The sequence below is a fragment of the Carassius gibelio genome, chromosome B25, assembly GCF_023724105.1.
Source record: "Carassius gibelio isolate Cgi1373 ecotype wild population from Czech Republic chromosome B25, carGib1.2-hapl.c, whole genome shotgun sequence".
Classification (NCBI taxonomy): domain Eukaryota; kingdom Metazoa; phylum Chordata; class Actinopteri; order Cypriniformes; family Cyprinidae; genus Carassius; species Carassius gibelio.
The window spans coordinates 13,935,107-13,957,997 of NC_068420.1; the positions used below are offsets into that span (position 1 = coordinate 13,935,107).

The 22,891-nt window shown below is 39.5% G+C and overlaps 2 protein-coding genes and 1 pseudogene across 6 annotated transcripts; all 3 read left to right on the top strand.

Moving 5' to 3' along the window:
- Positions 1-200: 200 nt before the first annotated feature.
- ube2q2 (ubiquitin-conjugating enzyme E2Q family member 2) lies at positions 201-7,322 on the top strand. 4 transcript variants are annotated; one of them, XM_052597713.1, is made up of 13 exons: positions 201-427; positions 1,728-1,832; positions 2,872-2,994; positions 3,096-3,152; positions 3,254-3,412; positions 3,652-3,736; positions 4,863-4,923; positions 5,015-5,105; positions 5,210-5,268; positions 5,610-5,658; positions 5,753-5,848; positions 5,927-5,993; positions 6,081-7,322. In XM_052597713.1, exons 1-13 carry the CDS (start codon positions 269-271, stop codon positions 6,110-6,112), a joined length of 1,143 nt encoding a protein of 380 aa, XP_052453673.1. In that variant the 5' UTR covers positions 201-268; the 3' UTR covers positions 6,113-7,322. The 4 variants fall into 4 exon arrangements, with proteins under 4 accessions (XP_052453673.1, XP_052453675.1, XP_052453674.1 ...); XM_052597715.1 differs by having other exon boundaries at positions 3,254-3,397; XM_052597714.1 differs by having other exon boundaries at positions 3,257-3,412.
- A 4,463-nt stretch (positions 7,323-11,785) lies between these two features.
- On the top strand, positions 11,786-20,710 carry LOC128014294 (UDP-glucuronosyltransferase 2C1). Of its 2 annotated transcripts, XM_052597747.1 has the most exons (3): positions 11,786-12,022; positions 12,194-12,241; positions 18,363-20,710. In XM_052597747.1, exon 3 carries the CDS (start codon positions 18,370-18,372, stop codon positions 19,948-19,950), a length of 1,581 nt encoding a protein of 526 aa, XP_052453707.1. In that variant the 5' UTR covers positions 11,786-12,022; positions 12,194-12,241; positions 18,363-18,369; the 3' UTR covers positions 19,951-20,710. The 2 variants fall into 2 exon arrangements, with proteins under 2 accessions (XP_052453707.1, XP_052453706.1); XM_052597746.1 differs by lacking the exon at positions 12,194-12,241 and having other exon boundaries at positions 11,793-12,022.
- LOC128014295 (UDP-glucuronosyltransferase 2A3-like) lies at positions 20,693-22,696 on the top strand (annotated as a pseudogene).
- Positions 22,697-22,891: the final 195 nt, after the last annotated feature.

Consider the following 22,891-nt stretch of genomic DNA (forward strand, 5'->3'; position numbering starts at 1 on the left):
GTGATACTTGGTGTTGTAAAGATATCTTATGTGAGGTCTTTGAGGGTAAGCTGGTTTTGATGTTTTTTATTTAATGTTTTATTTCTTTTATCTATTATTTTTGTTTTATTTAGTATTATTGTGAATGTGTGTGAGATATAAATGATAATTTAATAAACGTTGTTAAATCCTCTCTCTCACTCTCTCTCTCTCTGGATCAGCTGCGCGCTCGCAGTAGTCTGTGAGTCCCTTCCCCCCTCGGCCTGGCTGCTGATGAGATGAGTGGAAGATGTCGGTGTCGGGGCTGAAGGCCGAATTAAAGTTCCTGGAGTCAATTTTTGACCCAAACCATGAACGATTCAGAATAATCGACTGGAAGCCTGATGAACTGAGCTGCCAGTTCAATGTGACGGGAGAAAAGCTGCTGATTATTCACTGCAACATCACGGTAAGATTCATCACGTAGCTGAACTTACAGGCGAAAAAGACAAGGCCGAGAGAAACAACACCACCCACAACCCCTTTTGACTCGAATGAAGCCATTATATTGAGGATAAACCATGTAAATAATGCCGAACAAGATAGATTATATCCTCAAATAGGTGTCAATATCACAGCTAAACAAGTATGCACTGCTAGTGGGCGCTACATGTAACTTAGCCTGCTAACGTTAACGTTAGTTTATTAGCTAACAAAGTTAACTGCGTTTGCTGTCGCTTTAACTTTATTCGCTAAACAAACTCGCTAGATAATATTCAGGTTTGCTTGGTCATATCAAATATAGGTTTAAATAAAACATAAAGGGGTTGTTTTATTCCGCGTCGCTGGGGTTTTGTAGTTAAGTTAGTTAATTAGCTTGTGTGCTAATTTAGCTAAGCGGATACTTCTGCTAGCTAAACGACGTTTCGGACAGAATGTTTTTTTTTTGGTCTTGCCAAGCCAACTTTGAGATGCTATTCTGGAATATGCATAGCTTAACAAAACATTGTATTGGTATAAACAGCTAGATTGGATGTTGGCTATCTAATTTATCTATTATTAAGTTGGTTTGCCGAATTTCGTCATTTCGCGAGGCCTCTAAAGAAATGCTCAGATTTAAAACGACAGCTGTACATTCGGTTAAATCTATCGAGATTTGTTACAAAGTTAATGTTAGCGTGATTTATAGCCGCTATCGTAACGTGTTATATGTGGTATTAAAAATATTAGCACATGATGAAACTTAGTATTCGAGCAATTCCTGAATTTTCCCAGCTTTTAATGCACACAATGTGTATGTATTTGAAGAGTATAGTAACTGTACTACATAATGAAGTATGCGTTCAGTGTCTATAAAAGCACACTGCAAAACGACGCCACTGCAGTGCAACTGGCAGCAGTTTTGTTGTTTTTGAGTCAGTTAGTTTGCTGAGCTTCTGTCTTGATGTTTGAGGTGCTGTAAGGTCAGTAAGTGGTCCTGACGAGCAGAAGCAGATCACATCGCAATCATTCTGGCTCTCCTTCGACGGCAGAACTAGTGGATGGGAACCTAACCTCACCCTAACTCTGAAATAAACAGCACGGCCATGGTCTTTTCTGGGTTTGCATTAGAAGAGAGAAGAGTCATTGGTTTGGCAGATGGTGATGTGGATGCTTATCATGCAAGTGGATGAGCAGATCTGTTCAGACTTTAGTAACCTTGTGGAAGGACAAAGGGTTTCGATAGAGTTCTGAAGATGCTGATGTTGTAACTCTTGATATTTTTGTAGGAGTCTTACCCTTCAACCCCACCAATATGGTTCGTTGATTCAGATGACCCAAGTCTGACTGAAGTCCTTGAACGACTGGAGGATGTCAGAAAAGGCAATACTTTGGTAAGGAGGGGTTAACTCTTTTGGATATTGTCATGAGATGTGATCATCAAAATAAAGCACTATATATTTTTAGTGTACATAAGTTTGTACAAAAATTAGCACTTATATTCAGCAAAGATGAATTAAATCGATTGAGTCACAGTTAAGTCAAGAATCTATTTTAAATACACTGTTCATCTGAAGCAGCACAGTTGTTTTAGTCATTGATAATAATTGCCTTGACCAGCAAATCAGCCTATGAGAATTTCTGAAGGATCTTGACTCACATATTACTGAAGTAATGAGGCTGAAAATGATGCAGCTTTTTAGCATCACCGGGATAATTTACATTTTAAAATGTAAAAAACAGAAAAGGCATTTTAAATTGTAATTATTTTTTCTTTTATTGTTTGTACTTTATTTTTGTCAAATAAAAGCAGACTTGGTGAGCATGAATCCTCTTTAAAAACAAGAACAAACCTTTGAATGGTAGTATATATAATTTAATCAAAATTGATGATTTTAATTAAAATATCATAGCAAATAAGCTTTGTCCATTTTCATTAATTTAATCTAAAAATACATTCAACTTGCAACTTTTTTAATTACATCACCATTTTATTTGGTGCTTAAAAAAAATGATTTGGAGAGAAAAAAAATCTAAACGATTGCATTAAAATGCAAATGTTTTTTGTAAAAAGAAAATTAATCAATATGTGTATACAGTTATAAGGAAAATTATTTTTATTTTTTAACACGTTGTACACAATGTGAACTTTTATTGTAAATGGTAGAAATAGTTTATTCTTCATTATGGACTATCTTTATTTGACATTGTTCCAAATATGTGGCATAATCTAGCATTCCTAATCCATAATGAACCCAAATGCATGTTTTGGTCGGGATGAAGCTTTTTTTCTGAACACCCAAGATCTCACATTATTTTATATGCAGCCCAATGTGTGATAGTAGATTAATGGTTTTATATAAATTAGCATAAGGAAAATGTTGGCCAGTTCTTGTTACTTACCATTTGTTACCACTCTTCCTTCTTATGCAGCTCCTACAGCAGCTGAAAAGGCTGATCTGTGATTTATGCCGACTCTATAACCTGCCCCAGCATCCTGATGTGGAGATGCTGGATCAGCCACTTCCTGCTGGACCAATCGGTCAAGACAAGAAGGTAGCCCAAATCAGCACAGACCTACATAGCCTTATTACACTCCTTCCTTTTCCTGTTCCTGGTGTGAGCTGATTGAAGCTTTTTGTCCTTGTTCTTCCCAGCATGGAACAACAGATGAAGTGACATCAGAAGAAGAGGAGGAAGAGGAAATGGCAGAGGTATTAAGCTTTAGGGGATGCGATGGGTTCCTCATGACTCAAGTTATGACGAGAAGACTAGTTAATACCTAACACTTCTCTTTTGTTTGTTGCTGTGGCAGCAGGATATTGAAGATCTAGACCACTATGACATGAAAGAGGAGGAACCGGTCGATGGGAAAAAGTCAGAGGACGATGGCATCGAGAAAGAGAATCTGGCCATTCTGGAGAAAATCCGAAAAAACCAGAGGCAGGACCACTTGAACGTAAGTGTGCATTCGGTAAGGTACCTTTTTATACAACTTTGGGGTTGGGTGGAGCAATATTGGTTTTATTGATACAGTATAGTGATGTCATCTCTTTATGATATATAATACAATACAATAAAGCACATTTTTAATTAGCAAATAGGTTCAGCTTTTTTCTATTTGTGAAGTCTGTAATTTATAAGAATAATTTAAAAGACTGCTCCTTGCAATGTTGTATATGTTCCCTAAATGCTTCATTGTTGGTCTCGTAGGGTGCGGTGTCCGGTTCAGTTCAGGCCTCTGACCGCCTCATGAAGGAACTCAGGGAGATCTATAGATCACAGAGTTATAAGACAGGTAATTTTAGTTCAATAACAGCATTGACTTTTCCATTTGTTTGTTCCAAACCTGTTTCTTTCAAAGCCTTTTAAGGAGCATTTTCACTGTTAAGGCAATTCTTTTGTCCAGTTTTTGTCCAATACAGCTTTTCAGTATTAAACATGCAAAAAACTTTAAACTACGATTGTATTGTAAAGCTGATGACTAGTGTTCACATTTTTCCTCGCATTTGACCGCCACTGAATGAACAGAAGTAGTAATCCAGAGAAGATTTCTTCATCATATAAGGCAGAGCCCTAGAGCACACTTACCTAATAAGCAAAAAAAAAGATTTGTGTGGTGAAGATGCCGTTATCGTGGAGTGGGTGGCCATGCGCATCAAGTGCGCAAGGCTCCTTCTTGCTTGGCAGTGTGCATGGCATTTTTTTATCTTTGCACTCGGTTCTGCTTCGGAAGATACACAACTTTAACACTATTTGCTAAAAGTTGTCTTGTTTGATGTGAAAAACCCCCCAAATTTTTTTTATTATTTTTAAGACATTATGGGGCTGCTTACACGATGACGTTTTCAGCCAAAAACGGTAAACTTGTGCGTTTTGCCTGTTCATTTTCCATTTTGGACTACATCATTGTCGTGTAAACGTAGCCTAAGTCATTCATTGTCAATTTTGAGTCTTGTACTTGCCACTGATTTCCGATAGTTTTAGAGGACAATTACTCCTCATTGCCTCCTGACGTTTTAAAGAATAGTACAATGGCGACCATGACAAGTATATACACCTCGTCCATTTGGGGAGGTGCGTGCGCAGTCATCAGAGGCTCGCGATGCAGAGCCAGGTGAAAGTTTAAACAAGGCTTTAGGCAGTAACCCTGAACCAGTGGTAGTTTGAAGACATTTACCATCTTCAGTTTTGAACTTTGGTTGGCCTGATTTTGTTGGAAATAACAACCCACCAGTTGCGTCATTGGTTTCACTTGGAAGTATATCATGGCCTAAAGTTGCTTACCTTTTGTGACTGCTATTTTTATGTCAGGAGTGCGCATGTGATGCCTAAAATTGTTGTGGAACATTTCTTAGTTTCCAGTAGTTTTATCTTTTTACAGATCTGTCTGATCTGTTTGTTTACCATTCCATCTGTTCCAGGTATCTATTCAGTGGAGTTAGTCAATGATAGCCTGTATGAGTGGCATGTCAAGTTAAGGACGTAAGTATGCTTGCATTACATATGAAATACCATGTGGACTGATGATAATTCTAGTGTTCGGATCTTTCAAATCATTCTCGTGTTTCTTAAGGGTTGACCCAGACAGTCCGTTACACAGCGACTTGCAGGTTTTGAAGGAAAAAGAAGGCATGGACTACATTCTGCTCAATTTCTCTTATAAAGTTAGTTTTTTCTTTGTTGTACATAAATACAGATTAAAGATAATTTGCTTGGAAAAAAAGAGATTATGCAACTAAATTTGGGTTTTCTTGCTTGCTGATGACAGGATAACTTTCCTTTTGATCCTCCCTTTGTACGGGTTGTGTCTCCTGTCCTGTCTGGAGGGTGAGCATAAGAACTTTGTCCTAGTAAATAAGTCAGACTAAACTTTTTGTGTTGCTAAAAAGTAACCATTTTATTATATTTGATGGATTATTATATCTTTCCCCCCAGAGAATAACATAAACGGATGTATTGTGAATAATGCTGTCTAAATAACTCAACATGTAGTTGTAATTTAACAGAGATTGAGTAATGATAATTTAATTTGCTTGTATTTTAATTATTTAGAATTCTGTTTAAAACCCCATATATTTTTGAAAGGCCAGTATAAAACCATTCACAGAAAAATTATTAGTTTACATTGACCAATAAAAATATTGTATTTAAATATTTTTCTAATCTAGCTATGTTCTTGGAGGAGGAGCCTTGTGTATGGAGCTACTTACAAAACAGGTTTGAATTCTCTACATTTTCTTAGGTTTCCACATTCAATAATACCAAACAAATTCAAGAAATCCGAAATATTGAAATAAATTTGATCTTGTAGGGCTGGAGCAGTGCCTACTCAATAGAGTCAGTCATCATGCAAATCAATGCCACCTTAGTCAAAGGGAAAGCCAGAGTGCAGTTCGGAGCAAATAAGGTTTGGTCGACTTCACTATGAAATACAAAAAATATTTGCTTGCAAAAATGTTGACCCTTTTTCACTTGTTTTGTGCAGAATCAATACAACCTTGCCAGAGCACAACAGTCATATAAATCATTGGTTCAGATTCATGAAAAGAATGGTAGGTGGAGAAACGTTAAAACGAGATGCAGAATTGATGAACTTTGAACTGTTCTCAGAAGTTTTTTTTTCTCATGTTTTCTTCCAGGCTGGTACACACCTCCTAAAGAAGATGGCTAGGAAACGCATTGATCCGCTTGCACACTGCAAACATGGGATATCTGGTCAAACCTTTGCTTTATTTTACTAATGTTTTCACATCTTCAGCTTGAGTATGATGCCCCCTCGTGTTAGTGGAAGCCATTGGGGAAACGTTTGCCCTCTCGCTGTCTGGAATGCTCAGAAATTTGCATCGTCCTTTATCTTCTGCAAGGCTGGACTTTTTGACCAGATCCCATGATGTCTGGATTTCTGTCTGTTTCTCATGCTCTCTCTCTCTCTCTCTCTCTCTCTCTCTCTCTCTCTCTCTCTCTCTCTCTCTCTCTCTCTCTCTCTCATCTATTGTCTTCTATACCGATGGGACATTCAGAGCCTTGGTACTAATAAGGCATCTAACATGGCGTTTCCGAATGGTGTGATCAGAAGTTTTTTTTTTTCCTCTCTCTCCTTTTTGTTGCTTCCTCACTTTGACTGGAGCATGGCTCTGTTCAGGATTATTACATAGATGGAGATGCTCAATGAAGATGCTGGATCTGATCCTCTCTGTCTGCTTTTAAAGGACGTTCTTATGGCCATGGACTTTAAATGGTGGTTTACTGAACTTAAAACAGGATATGGATGCAACTAGAGACAATGTGAAGACAATGTGCCACTGCTCTTGTATCTATCAAGACTTTTGTTCCCCTCATGCATTCTGAGTTAACCTGTACTGGTACATTCAATGCTGATGTTGTCAAAAAATCGTTACTTGCCACAATTATATGCGTAAGCTTCCTAAGCAACTCTTATGTTAATGATGATAACTGCAAGGATGAGAGGAAGGGCGATTATACGACCCTAGCCCCAAATCTCGTTTTTCCAGCTAATGATGAATTCCACTCAGTGGCTGATCTGACCAATAATGGACAAATGCGAGCTTTGGCTTTGAAAAAGCGAAGCAGAACTTGCTGTCGCTCCATAGTTGAACAGAGCTCCACTTGTATACTTGTAAATGGATTTGAGGAGTCTTAAATGTGGTGTTTATGTGAAGTGGGGGAATTATCCGAGTTGTTCTCATGTGAGGACTTGGGGACTCGAAATGGGGGAAAAGGTTGATGTTTCTCAAAATAAAGGGGGTAATATCTTAAAAATTGTATTTATGTAAGTGATATGAACATAACGTTTTTGTTCCCACCCTTAATTGTCATTTTCATAATTTCTGCTCCATTAAAAAACAGCTGTTACAGATTGAGACATTTGAGGTTTACATTACTAATGGGCCTCTCAGTACTTAAGAGTTTGCTGTCAGTTTTATTCCGTGAGCATCGATGGATTAAAAGAGCGCAAATAATACTTTTCTCATAGCACAACACTACAAGACCACGGTCTCTTTCCAAGCCTGATGGACAATTGTCACAAAACTCAAGGCGTTGTTTATTTTACCTCTTGGATCTGAACGTCCAGTATAAAGTCTTAAGAATGGTCAATGCTTCAAGGTTCATGGCGAATGGTGAAATACACCATACCTCCCATCTTTTTTGTCTTTGTTTTGCGGTGTATTATAAAAAGTGGCTGTCGAAGACTTCGCATGTTTCATTGAAAACTCAGGAATATCCATTCTGTTTGAAAACCTTTTTTCTGTCGGTTTGCTCTACCTATCCACTTAAAAAACCTTCTCTAGTTCAAAGAAAATGATTTTAACAGCTTCCCTTGGTCGCTATTAAGTATTTTAAGATGGGGCTTGGTTTCATCGTAAGAAGTGTTAAAGATCAATGGTGATTATATAACTCTGGCTATAAAAATGTTTATGATTTCCTTTGTTTACTGAATTTATGTGCTCCGTCAAATGTAACTAATATTTTTGTTGTTGTTCCTCATCCCTCCGACTTCAGCTTTCAGTTGTAAATATTCTGGGACATTTGGGTTTAGTATTCACACAGAATGTTGTGATTGTTCCTCTTGGCTCAGTCCTGAGTTTGAACTTCGTCCCATAACAGGCAGGCTCTTGGATATGTGTATCTTTAATATGGATGCAAATGTAATCTTTTACTCGAGTCACATGTAAAAGTAATTCAAGAGAGCCACTGCAGCAGGAATGTCTCGATTAACTCAAGTATCTGCTTTGCAAGTTATTGCTGCTGTCTTGTTTCAGAAATGTGCTTGGTCTTGGGTTTTCTTTGGTGAGATTTGAAAAAGCAGACCTCTCTAAATGGTGTTTCCTCAGAGGTCTATTCATCTCAAGAAGTACATCTGCGTTCGAGTTGCTGATCTGGGCTTGTCCACATTGACCAAGGTTTCTGTAACTGATGAGTCGTTCTTCTGTTTCCTCGTCCGAACAGTAATGACTTGTTTTTGTTTTTCACCCTGGACGTGAACCTCACCGTAACCAATAACAGAACTCGTCTCTGGTGCCATCTCATGGAATAGTTCTTGAAGCTCACACTGTTGGCATGCTTTCTTGTTTTTTTTTTGTTAGGCTTTTCCATTACAAGAGAATTTTGACCATGTACAGTATATTTGTAAACTTGCATCAAGTTTATGAATAAAGAATTTTACGAGGAGCTTGTTGGGGTATCTGTGAGTGATCTTGATGCATTCAATAACTTACATTTTCATTAAAGGGGTAGTTCCCAAGACTGAATTTTTTTTTCATCTTCGACCTTTTGTTCATCTTCGAAGCACAAAGATATTTTGGGTGAAAAATAACAAAAAAAAATAATGACTTTATTCAACAATTTCTTCTCTTCCTGTGTCAGTTTTTGAGGCATGTTATGACAGTACCAGTCAGAGTATGTGAGCGGAGTGGAGCGGCAACAGTTTCCCCTCCTCGCTCAGAGCATTTAATAATCACTCCGCTCCAGCTCCGCTCTGGGTTCACAATTTCCCGCTGCCGCTCCACTCCTCGCTCAGTGATACCAGAAACACCGCTCCGCCTTCGCTCCGTGGCTAAAGTATTTCAGTATGTTTGAAATGTTATGTTCATAATGTAGCCTATATTAAAATAAAAAAAATAAAATAACAGGAGAGTTTCAAAGTTGCTTAGGCTATTGTGTGCAAACTTTTTTTTCCCTACCACATGCCAAACTAATAACATGGATGTCAGCATTAAAAGGAATAATTACTGTATTCTGCTGTGCAAATTTTGTTTGTGATGAAAATAACAGTACATTTTTATTTTATCTACAGATCAATGCATTTCTTACAGATTTCTGCTCATTCAAAATCAGATACAGATGAAGTAACACTGTAAGATTACATTTGTTTGAATGCATTATTGCCAAAGCGATTGCGTGTGAATGTGCTGTAACTGTTTAAATCATGCTTTGACCCAAAAATATTCAGTAAAAGGAACAGACAAACTCCTTGAGAACTAACCTATAACTTCCCGCTCGGCTATTGTCGTCATTGTAACCTTCTGATTTGAGAGATCCATCTGTATCAAGCTATGGTTAAATAAGTTTAACGTGAATACTTGCTAAATATGCAGTTATATTACGGGCCGTTGGCATGAATTGTACTTGTGATGGAGCGGTGGTGGAGCGCTCTTGGAGCGAGTGAAAACCACAACGCTCAGACTTTTAAAAAATCCGCTCCTCGCTCCTGTCAAAATCACACCGCTCCACTCCACGCTCCGCTCCCACTCCGCTCTGCTCACATACTCTGGTACCAGTATGTATGCATGTGCATTCCTCTGTTTGCAAACAAGGCATGCTTTGTGGTACTATTGGGAACATGCCTTGAAGTCTGACAGGGAAGAAGAAATTGTTTAAAGTTAATGTTTTTGTAAATGCTCGTTTTCACTCAATATCCTGTTAATCTTGAGTACCTATAGAGTAGTACTGCATCCTTCATAACTCCAAAAAGTCTTTAGTTTTATTATATTCATAAGAGAAAGATAGTCTGTACCGATTTTTCCCGGAAAAACACGACCGCCTGGAGGCGTGACGTGTGGGCGGAGCTAAAGATTCACGAGCGCCAGTAGGCTTTTGCGTTGAGAGCGTTTGGAAGCTGTGACATTACCGTGAGGACAAAACCAACCAAAACAAACCATGGCTTACAGTCAGATTCAGCGTATATTTATGATCCAGAATCAGATCCAGAGGCTGAAATTTAACAAGAGCAGCATCAGGTTTTGGAAAATGACTAAGTTCCACTTAGTCGTCTTTTTTTTTTTTTTTTTTTTTTTTTAAGCTGTACATGTGGAAAGTGCAGTTTGATGACAACATCGCATGTTGTTTACTTGATGTGCAACAAAAATGTGAATTTGTAAAAAGGCTGATGTCATGTGCATGCATATAATGTTTCATGATCGCCAACTACTGGCCTGGCATGCATAACATAGTATTCTTTAGCATAGTGTTTTTTTTGTTTGTTTGTTTTTTGTCCAATGAAATCAATATTTTCATGTAAATTTTACTTAATTTTTTCATGTTATTCTACTCATTTTTAATGATTATTTCTACTTAATTAAAATGTGTTAAATTTAATTAATAATATTGCTTGTAAATTTTTGACACAATTTTACTGAATAAATATAGGGAAACACTTTTTACAGTGCACCGCCTGCGGTTCCAACACACGATCGTGACCCTTTTTCGTTGGGACTGCATTATCCTTAAGAAATAAACAATGTGCAAATCCGGCGTCAAACTGGGCCTTGTTTGTAAAACAAGCATCTTCGAAATGCAGGGAACAAACAAAAACACTTGCACAACTCCGTTGATGCTCTGCAAAAACAAACTCCATCCACTGGTCCCTTAATGCTGTTTTTCTTTTGGTAATCAGTGCAGGGTTGTCTTGCCCTGGCAACCAAAAACACACTCCTTTTGTGACATACTCGGAAAAAACTTTCCGAAACTTGTGACAAACCGGAAGAGGTATTTTTGGAACAGAAATACTCCTTCAAACGTACAACTTAATTTTTTAAACTTTGCCCATGTTTAGCATGGGAATCCAACTCTTTAACAGTGTAAAAAACTCAGTATGCATGAAATAGCATTTCACCCCCCCCTTTAAAGTCATTGGTATTGAACCATAGACACTGCGCTCAAATCCATGACTGGAAATTGAACATCCATTAGCTGTACAGCTCAGATAAATGAGAAAGGGTATAGCTGTTCAAAAAAGCATTTTATAATATGTAGATGAGGATTGCTAGTATTTTTTTATTGCAAAACTGGGTCACCAATGTCATGTAAACTTTTACAGCATTTAAGTCCTTTTTTGTTTAAGTTTTGTTTTAACCAAAGACTATTTAGAGCACGTGACACTGATGTAACACATTATTCTTTTACAGATAAATAGAACACATTAGAACAAATTTAGTGTCTTAGGCACTAATTAACTTTTGACCATGTTTGGTCAGGTATTGAGTGACAGTTTAGTATAGTGTCAGTTTGTCCACCAAGTCTATATAAACATAGTTAAGTACTTTATACATTGTGTTAAACAAGAAGAATTAATTTAGCTCAGGTTTCCTTTCATTCTTTCCGCGTGTTACATAACTGACACGAACAATAACCCATTTAGTTCACTTCTCCCCTGGAATGCTCTTAATGGAGGGAGTGTAGCATGATCTTCAGTCTTAAATCTGGACATTTAATCTTAGGTATCATGTTGACATCTAGTGCGTGTAATACAAAATCAAAGAATCTTATTTTTTTTAAAACCGTAATTAAAAGCAAAATATAAAATAAATCTACAATGTTTGTCTTGTTATAGAAAATCATAGTTTCAAAACAGGGTCCAAAGATCTTTACCCGGTATTATTGTGGCATTATTTAACAACCCTGCCTAAAGAAACCTGATAGGCTTTTGCTGTGCTCATTCATTTAAAGGAACCTTTCACCTACATGCACCTACAAGCACCTACAAGCTCGTAAACATTGCATGATAAATGCGCTAAAGGTTTTGGACGCTACACTGCGAGGAGGTGAATTTCGAGGTTGTCAGGTAAGGTTTGAAATATTATCAATATATAATTCTTTCAAAATACAATTTGATCTGGCAATGTGTGTTCTTTTATTGTCAGTCCATAGACCAGATTTCAGATTAGCATTTCAGATTCTGCTCTTGGTTCATTATGTACTATCTTGACTTTTTACTGCTTCTATTTTATTATAGAAGCAACTTTCTAGAACTTCTCCAGACTGTACAATTTGTATTTACCAGGTATAAGAGTTTCAAATTTGTTTTTTTGTCATTTTAGTTTTTTCATGAAAACGGTGTTCAAAACCAAATTCAATTTGTTCATTTCAGAAAAATGTCAAACAAATGTGATGTTTTACTTTGAGAGGTGAATGCACACATTGTAAGTTATTGCTTTACAATGTACTATGAGCCTTTTTTTTTTTTTTTTTTTTTACAGACGTTGCAGCATTTGTAGTGAGGTATTGCTTAACTTACTATTATTATTAGGTATTGCTTAAGCTCTGAGCAGAAAGCTGTAAATCAAGTTGTTTTTACAAGGTACAGGGTTGATGCCATGACTGCCTAATAATGAATAATTAAATCAAGACATTTAGTTTAAGGCACTTGTTATAGCAAATAAACCAGACACAATCAGAACTGTATAATTCTTTCTTTTTTTTTTTTTATAAGTGAAATATTCAGTACCTATTAGACTATGGAAGCATATGGGTAGCATTATTCAATTTGGGATGTAATATGCAAAATATGTAAAATGGCAATGCATTTCTGTATTTACATTTACATTTTCCAATACATTTGTGCAACGTTTGGTGCAAAATTAAAATGAAAATGTATTACAGAAATTATTAGATATGTCTAACATGTTCAAGCAAAAACTGTGGCAAAATGATCATTTAAATGCTATTTTCCTTAAATGCATTAACACTCGCAGTCAAGACAATTACGATTGCATTTTCATTCAATGACCCGCAATGAATGTAGTAAAATTCAAAGTGCACATTGAAAATGCATTCTGAGCCAATCACATCTCAGCCCCCTCCCGCCCTATCAATCACTGCTTGAACAAGGCGGGGCTTACAGAAGGTCTAGAGACTCAAGTGACAGAAAATGGACAAGACAGTTGGCCCGTTTACATTTTGATCATTTCGGTCTATGGCTTCAATATTTCATTCGCACTTGTGGGCGTAGCTGAAACGCTGCTTTCATCTGATTGGTCGAATCACTCCGCCTTCAGCTCGGTCTTTTTATTCTTTCAGGCAGAATAAGAGTCAGTGCGAGTGAAGCACTGTAATGTGTGAAACCACCACTCACTGTTAATTAGCGTAATATTTGAATCAGATGCAGCTGGGCACATAATTCGTGCTGTCGAGACCTGCAAATTATTTCTAGGTTGTAGTATTGTATGAATATTGTCCCACTGATAAATACAGTGCAAATAGTTCTCTCTCTTTGGATAAAAGTGAAGTGGAAATAAAAATCAATAATAGACTGAACAGTTCCATGTCTGTAACATTTACCACTCTCATCTTTTAAGTCATAATGCACTAGGTATGTGTGTGTGTGACATTAATAAATAATTGTAAAAATTAATATAGTTAAATTTCTAAATAAAAATAGTAAAATTAGCTCTATGCTGCTCAGTGCTCATGCTGCTAAGTGCTCCTGTAGCCTACCCCAGAGCGCCCTCTCGCGGCTGTAGACGGTAATGTTTTCTCTTGGTCCTGAATAAATGTGACTTAGGGTGTACTCACACTAGCCAGTTTGAACCGTGCCCGAGTGCGTTTGACCATCAAAGCGTGGTTCGTCTGACTAGTGTGAGTGCTCCGAATCGTGCCCGGGCGCAGCTCGATTAGCCGGCCCTGGCCCGCTTGGACTCCATTGTGTTCAGAGAGCGCCGCTCTTCCTGTTTATCCCGAAACCGTCGCACCATAATGACGTAAGCGTGCTCCGGCACGAATGCTGAAACCCTATTATGTGAGTGCAGGCCAGAGGGGGAGTGGGGAGGGGGGACAATCGTACTCGGGCCCGGTTCATGGCAACCGTGCCTAGTGTGAGTACACCCTTATAGTCCAGTGTGACTTATATATGTTTTTTTCCTCGTTATGATGTATTTTTGGACTGATGCAACTTATACCGAAAAATACAGTTAACATTATTATTATTATTTATTATGAGAGTAATTGATACAGGCTAGAACTTTGTTTCACCCAATTCAGCTCAGATCTTCAGACTCGTCCGACTCGTGTTGCTTGTATAACTAGCCAGACTTACCTTCCCAAAAAATCCTATTTAATTTTATTTCATAAATTTAACTATATTTATTTCCACTTCACTGTTACCCAAGGAGACAGAACTATTTGCACTGTATTTATCAGTGGGACATGTGGACGATGTGCTTCCTCGCCGCTCTTGTTCCCCTCTCCCCTTGCCAGTTTCCATGCAAAGACGGCTCAAGAACGCTTCGCCTTCTCATGCCCTCTTTGCCACTTGGAGTCAGACGAGTGCCCCCACTCCGCCCCCGCTAAGGGACGCTATGCCTCCCATGCCGGGGCTGTCTGCTCCACCACGCTGACCCACTGTGGGTACGCCTGTAGTCCCCTTGACCCCGCTGGTTCGGTTCCTGGGAGCCTGGCTAGAGCTCCCCAGGCCTTCCCGCTGGCTCATCCGGACGCTCAGGCTCGACTACGTGATTCAAGATGCTAACGCCCAAGCGCATTTTCGAATTTTGGTTTGAATTTTGGTTTCGAAGAATGGTTTGCAGCCATTCTTCCTCGACGCAGACCGTTTCTTCGGTATGCTTTCGAGGGGCAGGCATATCAGTACAAGGTTCTCCCATTCGGGTTGGCCCTGTCTCCCCGCGTCTTTACGAAGGTCGCGGAGGGAGCCCTGGCTCCTCTCAGGGAACAAGGTGTCCGTATCCTCAACTACCTCGACGACTGGCTGATCCTAGCTCACTCTCGATCTGGTGCTCAGACGCCTCGCCCGACTGGGTCTTCAGGTCAACTGGGAAAAGAGCAAACTCTCCCCTGTGCAGAGGATCTCTTTTCTCGGTATGGAAATAGACTCCGTCGCCATGTTCGCGCAGCTTACGAACGAGCGCGCAGTCACTGCTGAATTGCCTGAGACAATTCGAGGGCAAGAGAATGGTTCCACTGAAACTGTTTCAGAGGCTCCTGGGGCATATGACGTCCGCGGCGGCAGTCATACCGCTCGGGCTACTCCATATGAGACCGCTTCAGCACTGGCTTCACGACCGAGTCCCGAGATGGGCATGGCAACAGGGCACGCTCCGAGTGACCATCACTCCGGCCTGCTGCCGATACTTCACCCCGTGGTTGGACCCCTCGTTTCTACGGGCTGGCGTGCCCCTAGAACCGGTGTCCAGGCATGTTGTTGTATCAACAGATGCCTCTACCATGGGCTGGGATGCCGTGTGCAACAGGCATGCTGCGTCAGGCTCCTGGACAGGACCCCGACTTCAGTGGCATGTCAATTGCCTCGAGTTGCTAGCAGTACGTCTTGCTCTTGCACCCTCTGGCACCCACGTCCCGATCTGTGGAACCTACATGTGTGGGTTCTGGACGGGTCACGGAAGGTTTAGATACCTTGCCACCACAGGTGGTAGCTACCATCACTTCAGCTAGAGCCATGTCCACCAGACATGCCTATGCTTGGAAGTGGAACCGCACCTACGTGGACAGAACTCGGTGCCTTAGGACCTCAGACCAGCTCTTGTCTGTTACGGAGGCCAGCAGAAGGGAAAGGCTGGCTCCCAGCAGAGGTTATCCCACTGGATAGTGGATGCTATTGTCCTGGCTTATCAGGCTCGAGACCTGCCATGCCCCCTAGTGGTGAGAGCTCACTCAACTAGGAGCGTAGCTTCCTCCTGGGCGCTGGCGCATGGCGCCTCTCTAGCAGACATCTGTAGAGCTGCGGGCTGGGCTACTCCTAACACATTCGCCAGATTTTATAATCTCCGTGTAGAGCCCATGTCCTCCCGGGTACTCGCCCCTTCTGGCCAGTAAGGACCTGCTCGGTGTCAATCCGCTTGCTGCGCCATTCCACTCCGCGGACTGGATGCGTGTGCTATTCCCCTCAGGTGAGTTCCTCAGTCAGAACCCTGGGTTCCTCCAGCACTGTTGATGTCCAACACTTGCGTACATGCCCCTTGGTCAGCCATGTGTGGGACTAGGTGCCTCCATTTGTTGTGATTCCCCTTTCTGGGTAATCCCACATGTGTATGTCCACAGTAAGTCTCATGTGTCTTTCCCTTGGCAAGCCTCTTGCCAGCTCTGTCGTTGAAACTTCCACCCTGCGGGCTGGGTACCTCAGAGTTCTTATGTATCACCACCTTGGTAGATACCTGCTTTCTGTAAGTCCTCCCACGGGCAGGCAGCCTGCTAGCATATGTCCAGCTGGAATATGCTACCCAGTGTATTCTGTGCGAGCTATAGGCCCTCACTCGTGCTGGCCTCACGACAGGGTGCTATCACTCACACGGTCGCTGGAAGACAGCCATGTGGCGTTTTGTAAGGGACCCCATTCATAACGTCGAACGTGACCGACTGAAAGGGAACGTCTTGGTTACGTATGTAACCCTCGTTCCCTGAAGGAGGGAACGGAGACGTTACGTCCCCTTGCCACATCGCTGTTCCGCTGAACGGCCGGGTCACTGGGTCGGCTCCTCAGCGAAGACTTGAACGCGAGTTGCTCGCGTTGCTCCTTATATACCTGCTCTGCGGGGCGGAGCTCGCGATGCAAATTCCGCAGGCCAAGGTACTTTGTGTACCATTGGCTCGTTTTGTACCACTCGAAGGTGATTGGGCTCTCGGGCGAGATCCCATTCGTAACGTCTCCGTTCCCTCCTTCAGGGAACGAGGGTTACATATGTAACCAAGACGTTCTCCTTACCAAGAGTTCTCTCAGAACTATTTTGGCCTCCCATCTTACAAGGAGAACATGCAGAGACTGTCGAAACTGCACCACGACCAGCCAATGAAACCTCTTGACCGTGCAGTCTTCTGGATTGAGTTTGTCATGAGGAATAGAGGAGCTCCTCATTTACGAACACAGGCTTACAGAATGTCCTGGATTGAGTACCACTCTGTAGATGTTATTTTGACTTTATTGGCGACACTTTTCATTTTTGCCTTTGTCACGGTGTATGTTACTAGATATTTTTTTAGAGTTTGTATCAGAAATAAAATAAAACATGAGTTTCTCCTGATTGTGATAGCATGTGTTTTTATGGAAATCTGAAATTATAATTTTTTTTTTTTTTCAAATAAATGTCACTTTATTGTAAATGCAAAAAATAATAACGATAATAATGCAGTGCATGAGATTGAAAGATATTATTCAAAACCAGTTCATTTGAAACTGCATGTTTGGTTGTTCAAATAAATAATTTTTTGGGAACCTGCTTCACTGAAGGTTTCTCTTTATCAGTTTTGGTTAAGCTTTTTTCTGTACAAGCAAAGGCGTAGGAGCCGGGGGTGGGTGGGGTGTCGTGTCCCCTCCAATATTGGAGACAGTCGCATACCCCCCACCCCCAAAATAATTATTCCGCGGAGGAGAAAAATATTTGATTTTGAACTCTTTAACTCGCATGCTTTTATTTTGACAGCGTCTTGTCACCGGCCCACCCACTCAATGGCTCTTTTGCATAGAACAGTGTTTTTCATCCTTTTGTGTTAATTACTGCCATTCAAAATGTGTTTCCTTTATCTTTACAAATGTATCTTTTTATTAGAATAAAGTATGTTGGTGAATGTTTTACAGTGTAATTAATTATCTAACATATTTCTGTTCAAACCATTAACGTATCTGTCAGGTTCCGATATGCCCCCCCCCCACCCCCAATGTTAAACTCATTCCTACACCCATGTTCATGTATATGCCACCCCCCCCCCCCCCATGTTAAACTCATTCCTAGACTTGTGTTCAAGTACTAAAATAAACATTAATTAAAAAGTAAAACTGACAAATACAAATACATTAATAAATTTTCTGATTCTGCTAGTAAAATGGGAAGATCTGTCACTGATACTAACTGCATTAACTAACACTTACAGAGGTAGTACTTAGCTTTATTTTTGATGCAGTATGAGAGTATTTTGATTATTTCTGAGGATTTGTTTACCCAGAAATGTAAATTATTTTATCATTTACTTACATTCAGATTAATTACAAAGATGTAAAACTTTATTTCATCTGCCTTACAACCTAGAGAGAATAACCCCGAAATAGAAGATATTATGTTTTTAACAGAGTATGTCAGGCCATTATTTTCTTTATTGTTGTATTTTTGTGAAATCTTGTGTCCTCTGTTAATTCTCTGTAATATTCTTTCTTATCAAAGGTCATCAATGAAGATGCATCACTCCACCCTTCTTGGTTTGTTCATCCTGTTTTCTGCTCTGTCAAGCTCTTATGCTGGTAAAGTTCTGGTCGTCCCTGTGGATGGGAGCCACTGGATCAATATGAAGGTCCTTATTGTGGAATTACATGCAAAAGGTCACCATATCACAGTACTCAGAGGTTCTAGTAGCTGGTATATTAAGGAACAGTCTCCTCTCTACACTTCTATTACTGTAGACACCGGTGAATTTGACAATGACTTCATGGAGAGGTTTCTCCCTAACCTACTTAAAATGCAGAGACAAGGAAGATCATTTTGGAATGAACTAGCACTTGCTGATGAAGTTTATAGGAAATTTATGGAGTTTCATCAGCAAATATGCAACATGACAGCTGCCATGTTTGAAAATGAGACCTTGATGAATTCTCTGAAAGATACTGCATATGATCTTGTTCTTACGGATCCTGCTTTTGGATCTGGAGTGTTACTGGCGCACCGTCTTGGCCTTCCTCTTGTGCTTAATGTACGCTGGACTATGTACGGCGAAGCCCATTTTGATATCGCTCCATCTCCTCTCTCATATATACCTGTCACAGGGTTACAACTAACTGACAAGATGACATTCAGTCAGAGAATAAGAAACGTGTTGACATATATAATGGTTCTTTATAAAAATTCCAAGTACTTTGGTTCTCCTTACCAAGAGTTCTCTCAGAAGTATTTTGGCCCCAACGTTGATTTCTTCTCCATCCTCCAGAATGCAGATATCTGGCTCATGAGAAATGATTTCACTTTTGAGTTTCCACGACCTACAATGCCAAATGTTGTCTACATGGGCGGCTTCCAGTGCAAGCCAGCTAAGCCACTTCCAGATGAACTTGAGAAGTTTGTGCAGAGCTCAGGGGAGCATGGGGTCATCATCATGACTTTAGGAACTGTTTTTGGTCAGCTTCTGAGTGAAATCAATGATGATATTGCTGCAGCTTTTGCCCAACTGCCTCAAAAGGTTATTTGGAGACACACAGGACCAAAACCTGCCAATCTTGGTAACAATACTCTGATTGTGGACTGGCTCCCCCAGAATGACCTGCTTGGACATCCTCAAACTAAACTGTTTGTAGCACATGGAGGCACCAATGGAGTTCAGGAAGCCATCTACCATGGAGTGCCTATAGTGGGGATTCCTTTAGCATTTGACCAGCCTGACAATCTCTCCAGGATGCAAGCAAAAGGAACAGCAAAAATTGTAGATATTGCAACTTTGGATAGGACCGTGTTTCTAGAGGCATTAAAGGAGGTGTTGCATAACCCATCTTACAAGGAGAACATGCAGAGACTGTCGAAACTGCACCACGACCAGCCAATGAAACCTCTTGATCGTGCCGTCTTCTGGATTGAGTTTGTCATGAGGAATAGAGGAGCTCCTCATTTACAAGCACAAGCTTACAGAATGTCCTGGATTGAGTACCACTCTGTAGATGTTATTTTGACTTTATTGATGACACTTTTGATATTTGCATTTGTGACTGCTTATATAATGAGATATTTTTATATCTCATTATTCAGAAAGAAAGTAAAACATGAGTGAAGTACTGACTGGAAATATCAGTTAATTTTTGTATCTCATTATTCAGAAAGAAAGTAAAACATGAGTGAAGTACTGACTGGAAATATCAGTTAATTTTTGATGTTTCCTTTTAGTTTTTTTATTTCCTAACAGCATGTGCTTTCATGAATCTTTACGTATTTAAAATGTTTTGCTTTTAGTGTAGAACAATCCATAGTATTAAGAAATACTATAGCAAAATATCAGTCACAGATAATACAAGGGCTAAAATCCATCTCCTACATTATAATTAATTTAATCTTCGTGTTATGACTCAGCAGAACTGTGAATGACCTCTAGCTATTGCTGAAACCTTAACTGACAGGGTACCATGAGCACAATACAATAAAGAGGCATCTGATCATGTGTACGTTATCACACCTTGACTTTTGTACATAGTGTGACTGTGTAAAATCTGTCAGTGATTTAAACAGTGACTTGCATATATAACAACTATCCTTATTTATTGAAGCTGCTTACATATCTTGATGCCAAGGAATTATTTAATTTTATTTAATATTTCTGAATAACTGTCCAATTGTGCACAGTTTAGCCATTGAATAGTAGAAAATAGAAGGTGAAACATCATATTTAACATTCAATTCCACTATATTTTTAGACAGTATTGCAGATTGTCTTTATCATTGTAATTTGTAAAATACCATTCATTCTACAATACATTATTATAGATATTATTCCTTTTCATTTAAGGTAATCAATAAAGATGCATCATTCCACCCTTCTTGGTTTGTTTTTGGTTTTGTTCTGTTATCTATTATCAGGATCCTATTGTTGTTAAGTTCTGGTTGTCCCTGCAGGTGGAAGCTTCTTGATTAATAGGAAAGTCCTTATTGTGGATTTACATTCAAAAGGTCACAATATCACTATGGTCCGAGGCTCAAATACCTTGCATATTGAAGATGAGTCTCCTTAGTACTCCTCCATTACTGTAGACGTTGGCGATTCTGACAATGACTTTTCTGATGATGTTGCTTCCCCGGTTATTGCAAATAAAGAGACACAAGGAAAATCATTTTGGTCTGAAATAGAAATCGGACAAGAGATATTCAGCAGTTTTGAGAAGTTCAACAGCAAGTATACAATATGAATTCACTGGAGGATGGTAAATATGACCTGGTTTTGACGGGTCCTGGTTTTGGAGCTGGGGTATTACTGGTGCACCATCTTGGCCTCCCTCTTGTACTAAATGTTCATTGGACTATGTATGGTGAAGGTCACTTTGTTGTGGCTCTATCTCCTCTCTCATTTACCAGCATTACAACTAACCGACAAAATTACATTCAATCCTAGAGTCATGAATGTGATGGTTTATGTTATTTCTATCTACCAAAATTCAAAATTCTTTAGTTGTCATTATCACAAGTTCTCCCAGAAATATTTTGGCCCCAACGTTGATTTCTTCTCCATCCTCCAGAATGCAGATATCTGGCTCATGAGAAATGATTTCACTTTTGAGTTTCCACGACCCACAATGCCAAATGTTATCTACATGGGCGGCTTCCAGTGCAAGTCAGCTAAGCCACTTCCAGATGAACTTGAGAAGTTTGTGCAGAGCTCAGGGGAGCATGGGGTCATCATCATGACTTTAGGAACTGTTTTTGGTCAGCTTCTGAGTGAAATCAATGATGATATTGCTGCAGCTTTTGCCCAGCTGCCTCAAAAGGTTATTTGGAGACACACAGGACCAAAACCTGCCAATCTTGGTAACAATGCTCTGATTGTGGCCTGGCTCCCCCAGAATGACCTGCTTGGACATCCTCAAACTAAACTGTTTGTAGCACATGGAGGCACCAATGGAGTTCAGGAAGCCATCTACCATGGAGTGCCTATTGTGGGGCTTCCTTTAACATTTGACCAGCCTGATAATCTCTCCAGGATGCAAGCAAAAGGAACAGCGAAAAATGTAGATATTGCAACTTTAGACAGGACTGTGTTTCTAGAAGCAATTAAGGAGGTGTTGCATAACCCATCTTACAAGGAGAACATGCAGAGACTGTCGAAACTGCACCACGACCAGCCAATGAAACCTCTTGATCGTGCCGTCTTCTGGATCGAGTTTGCCATGAGGAACAGAGGAGCTCCTCATTTACAAAATAAAGTTATTTTGATTTGTTTCATGATTCATTAGATCATAAAATGTATTTGTTTAAAAGTAGCATTTAAGAAGAAAATTAAAGCTGAGTGATTGGATATTTGGCCAGAATCCCAGGAATTTATTTCATAACCAATGTTTCTGTTTTCATTTTGGGCTGAGAATTTGGGCACCATGGAGTAATTATTCTGGGGCTTCCTTTAGCTTTTGACCATCCTGATAATCTCTCCAGGATGCAAGCAAAAGGAACCGCAAAAATTGTAGATAATGCAACTTTGGCATTAAATTAGTTATCAGATCTATATTTTTCACAATATTGTTGATTGTTGTTAAATAAACCGCATTTCCTTGATATAATCTATATAATCTATTATGAAGCATAAATATAATTAAAATGTTCATTATTTTATAATTTGCCTTTCTTTTGTAAATATGTTATTGTTTTATGAAAATGGACTACATATAGCTAAACGTGTAATAATATTTGTTTACAGTGTTTAATTTGTAAAGTGTTTTATGTGTATGGTGGAGGAAAACAAAGAAACAAACAATTGTGTCTGTGGGATAGTAATGTAACTTAATGCATTAACAAATGTAATAAACTGGCAAAAAGTATTCAAGTATTTACAAATGCACATATAAAAAAAGTCTATTCAAAAAGGGTGAATAAGACTATAAATATAAGATATAGACTACATAGAACTAGGGTGGTCTAGACTAGAGATTAGTGTGTGTGTGTGAGAGAGAGAGGGAGAAAGAATGGTTGTTGTCTTTTTATTCATTGTAATTTCTATAGTTTTGTATTCTTTA

Bases quoted from the DNA above. Each gene is read 5' to 3' on its own strand.
- ube2q2 (XM_052597713.1), top strand. From the start codon at position 269: ATGTCGGTGTCGGGGCTGAAGGCCGAATTAAAGTTCCTGGAGTCAATT. The intron at 2,995-3,095 runs GTAGCCCAAATC...TGTTCTTCCCAG, and splicing joins CAATCGGTCAAGACAAGAAG to CATGGAACAACAGATGAAGT. The intron at 4,924-5,014 runs GTAAGTATGCTT...GTGTTTCTTAAG, and splicing joins TGGCATGTCAAGTTAAGGAC to GGTTGACCCAGACAGTCCGT.
- LOC128014294 (XM_052597747.1), top strand. From the start codon at position 18,370: ATGAAGATGCATCACTCCACCCTTCTTGGTTTGTTCATCCTGTTTTCT.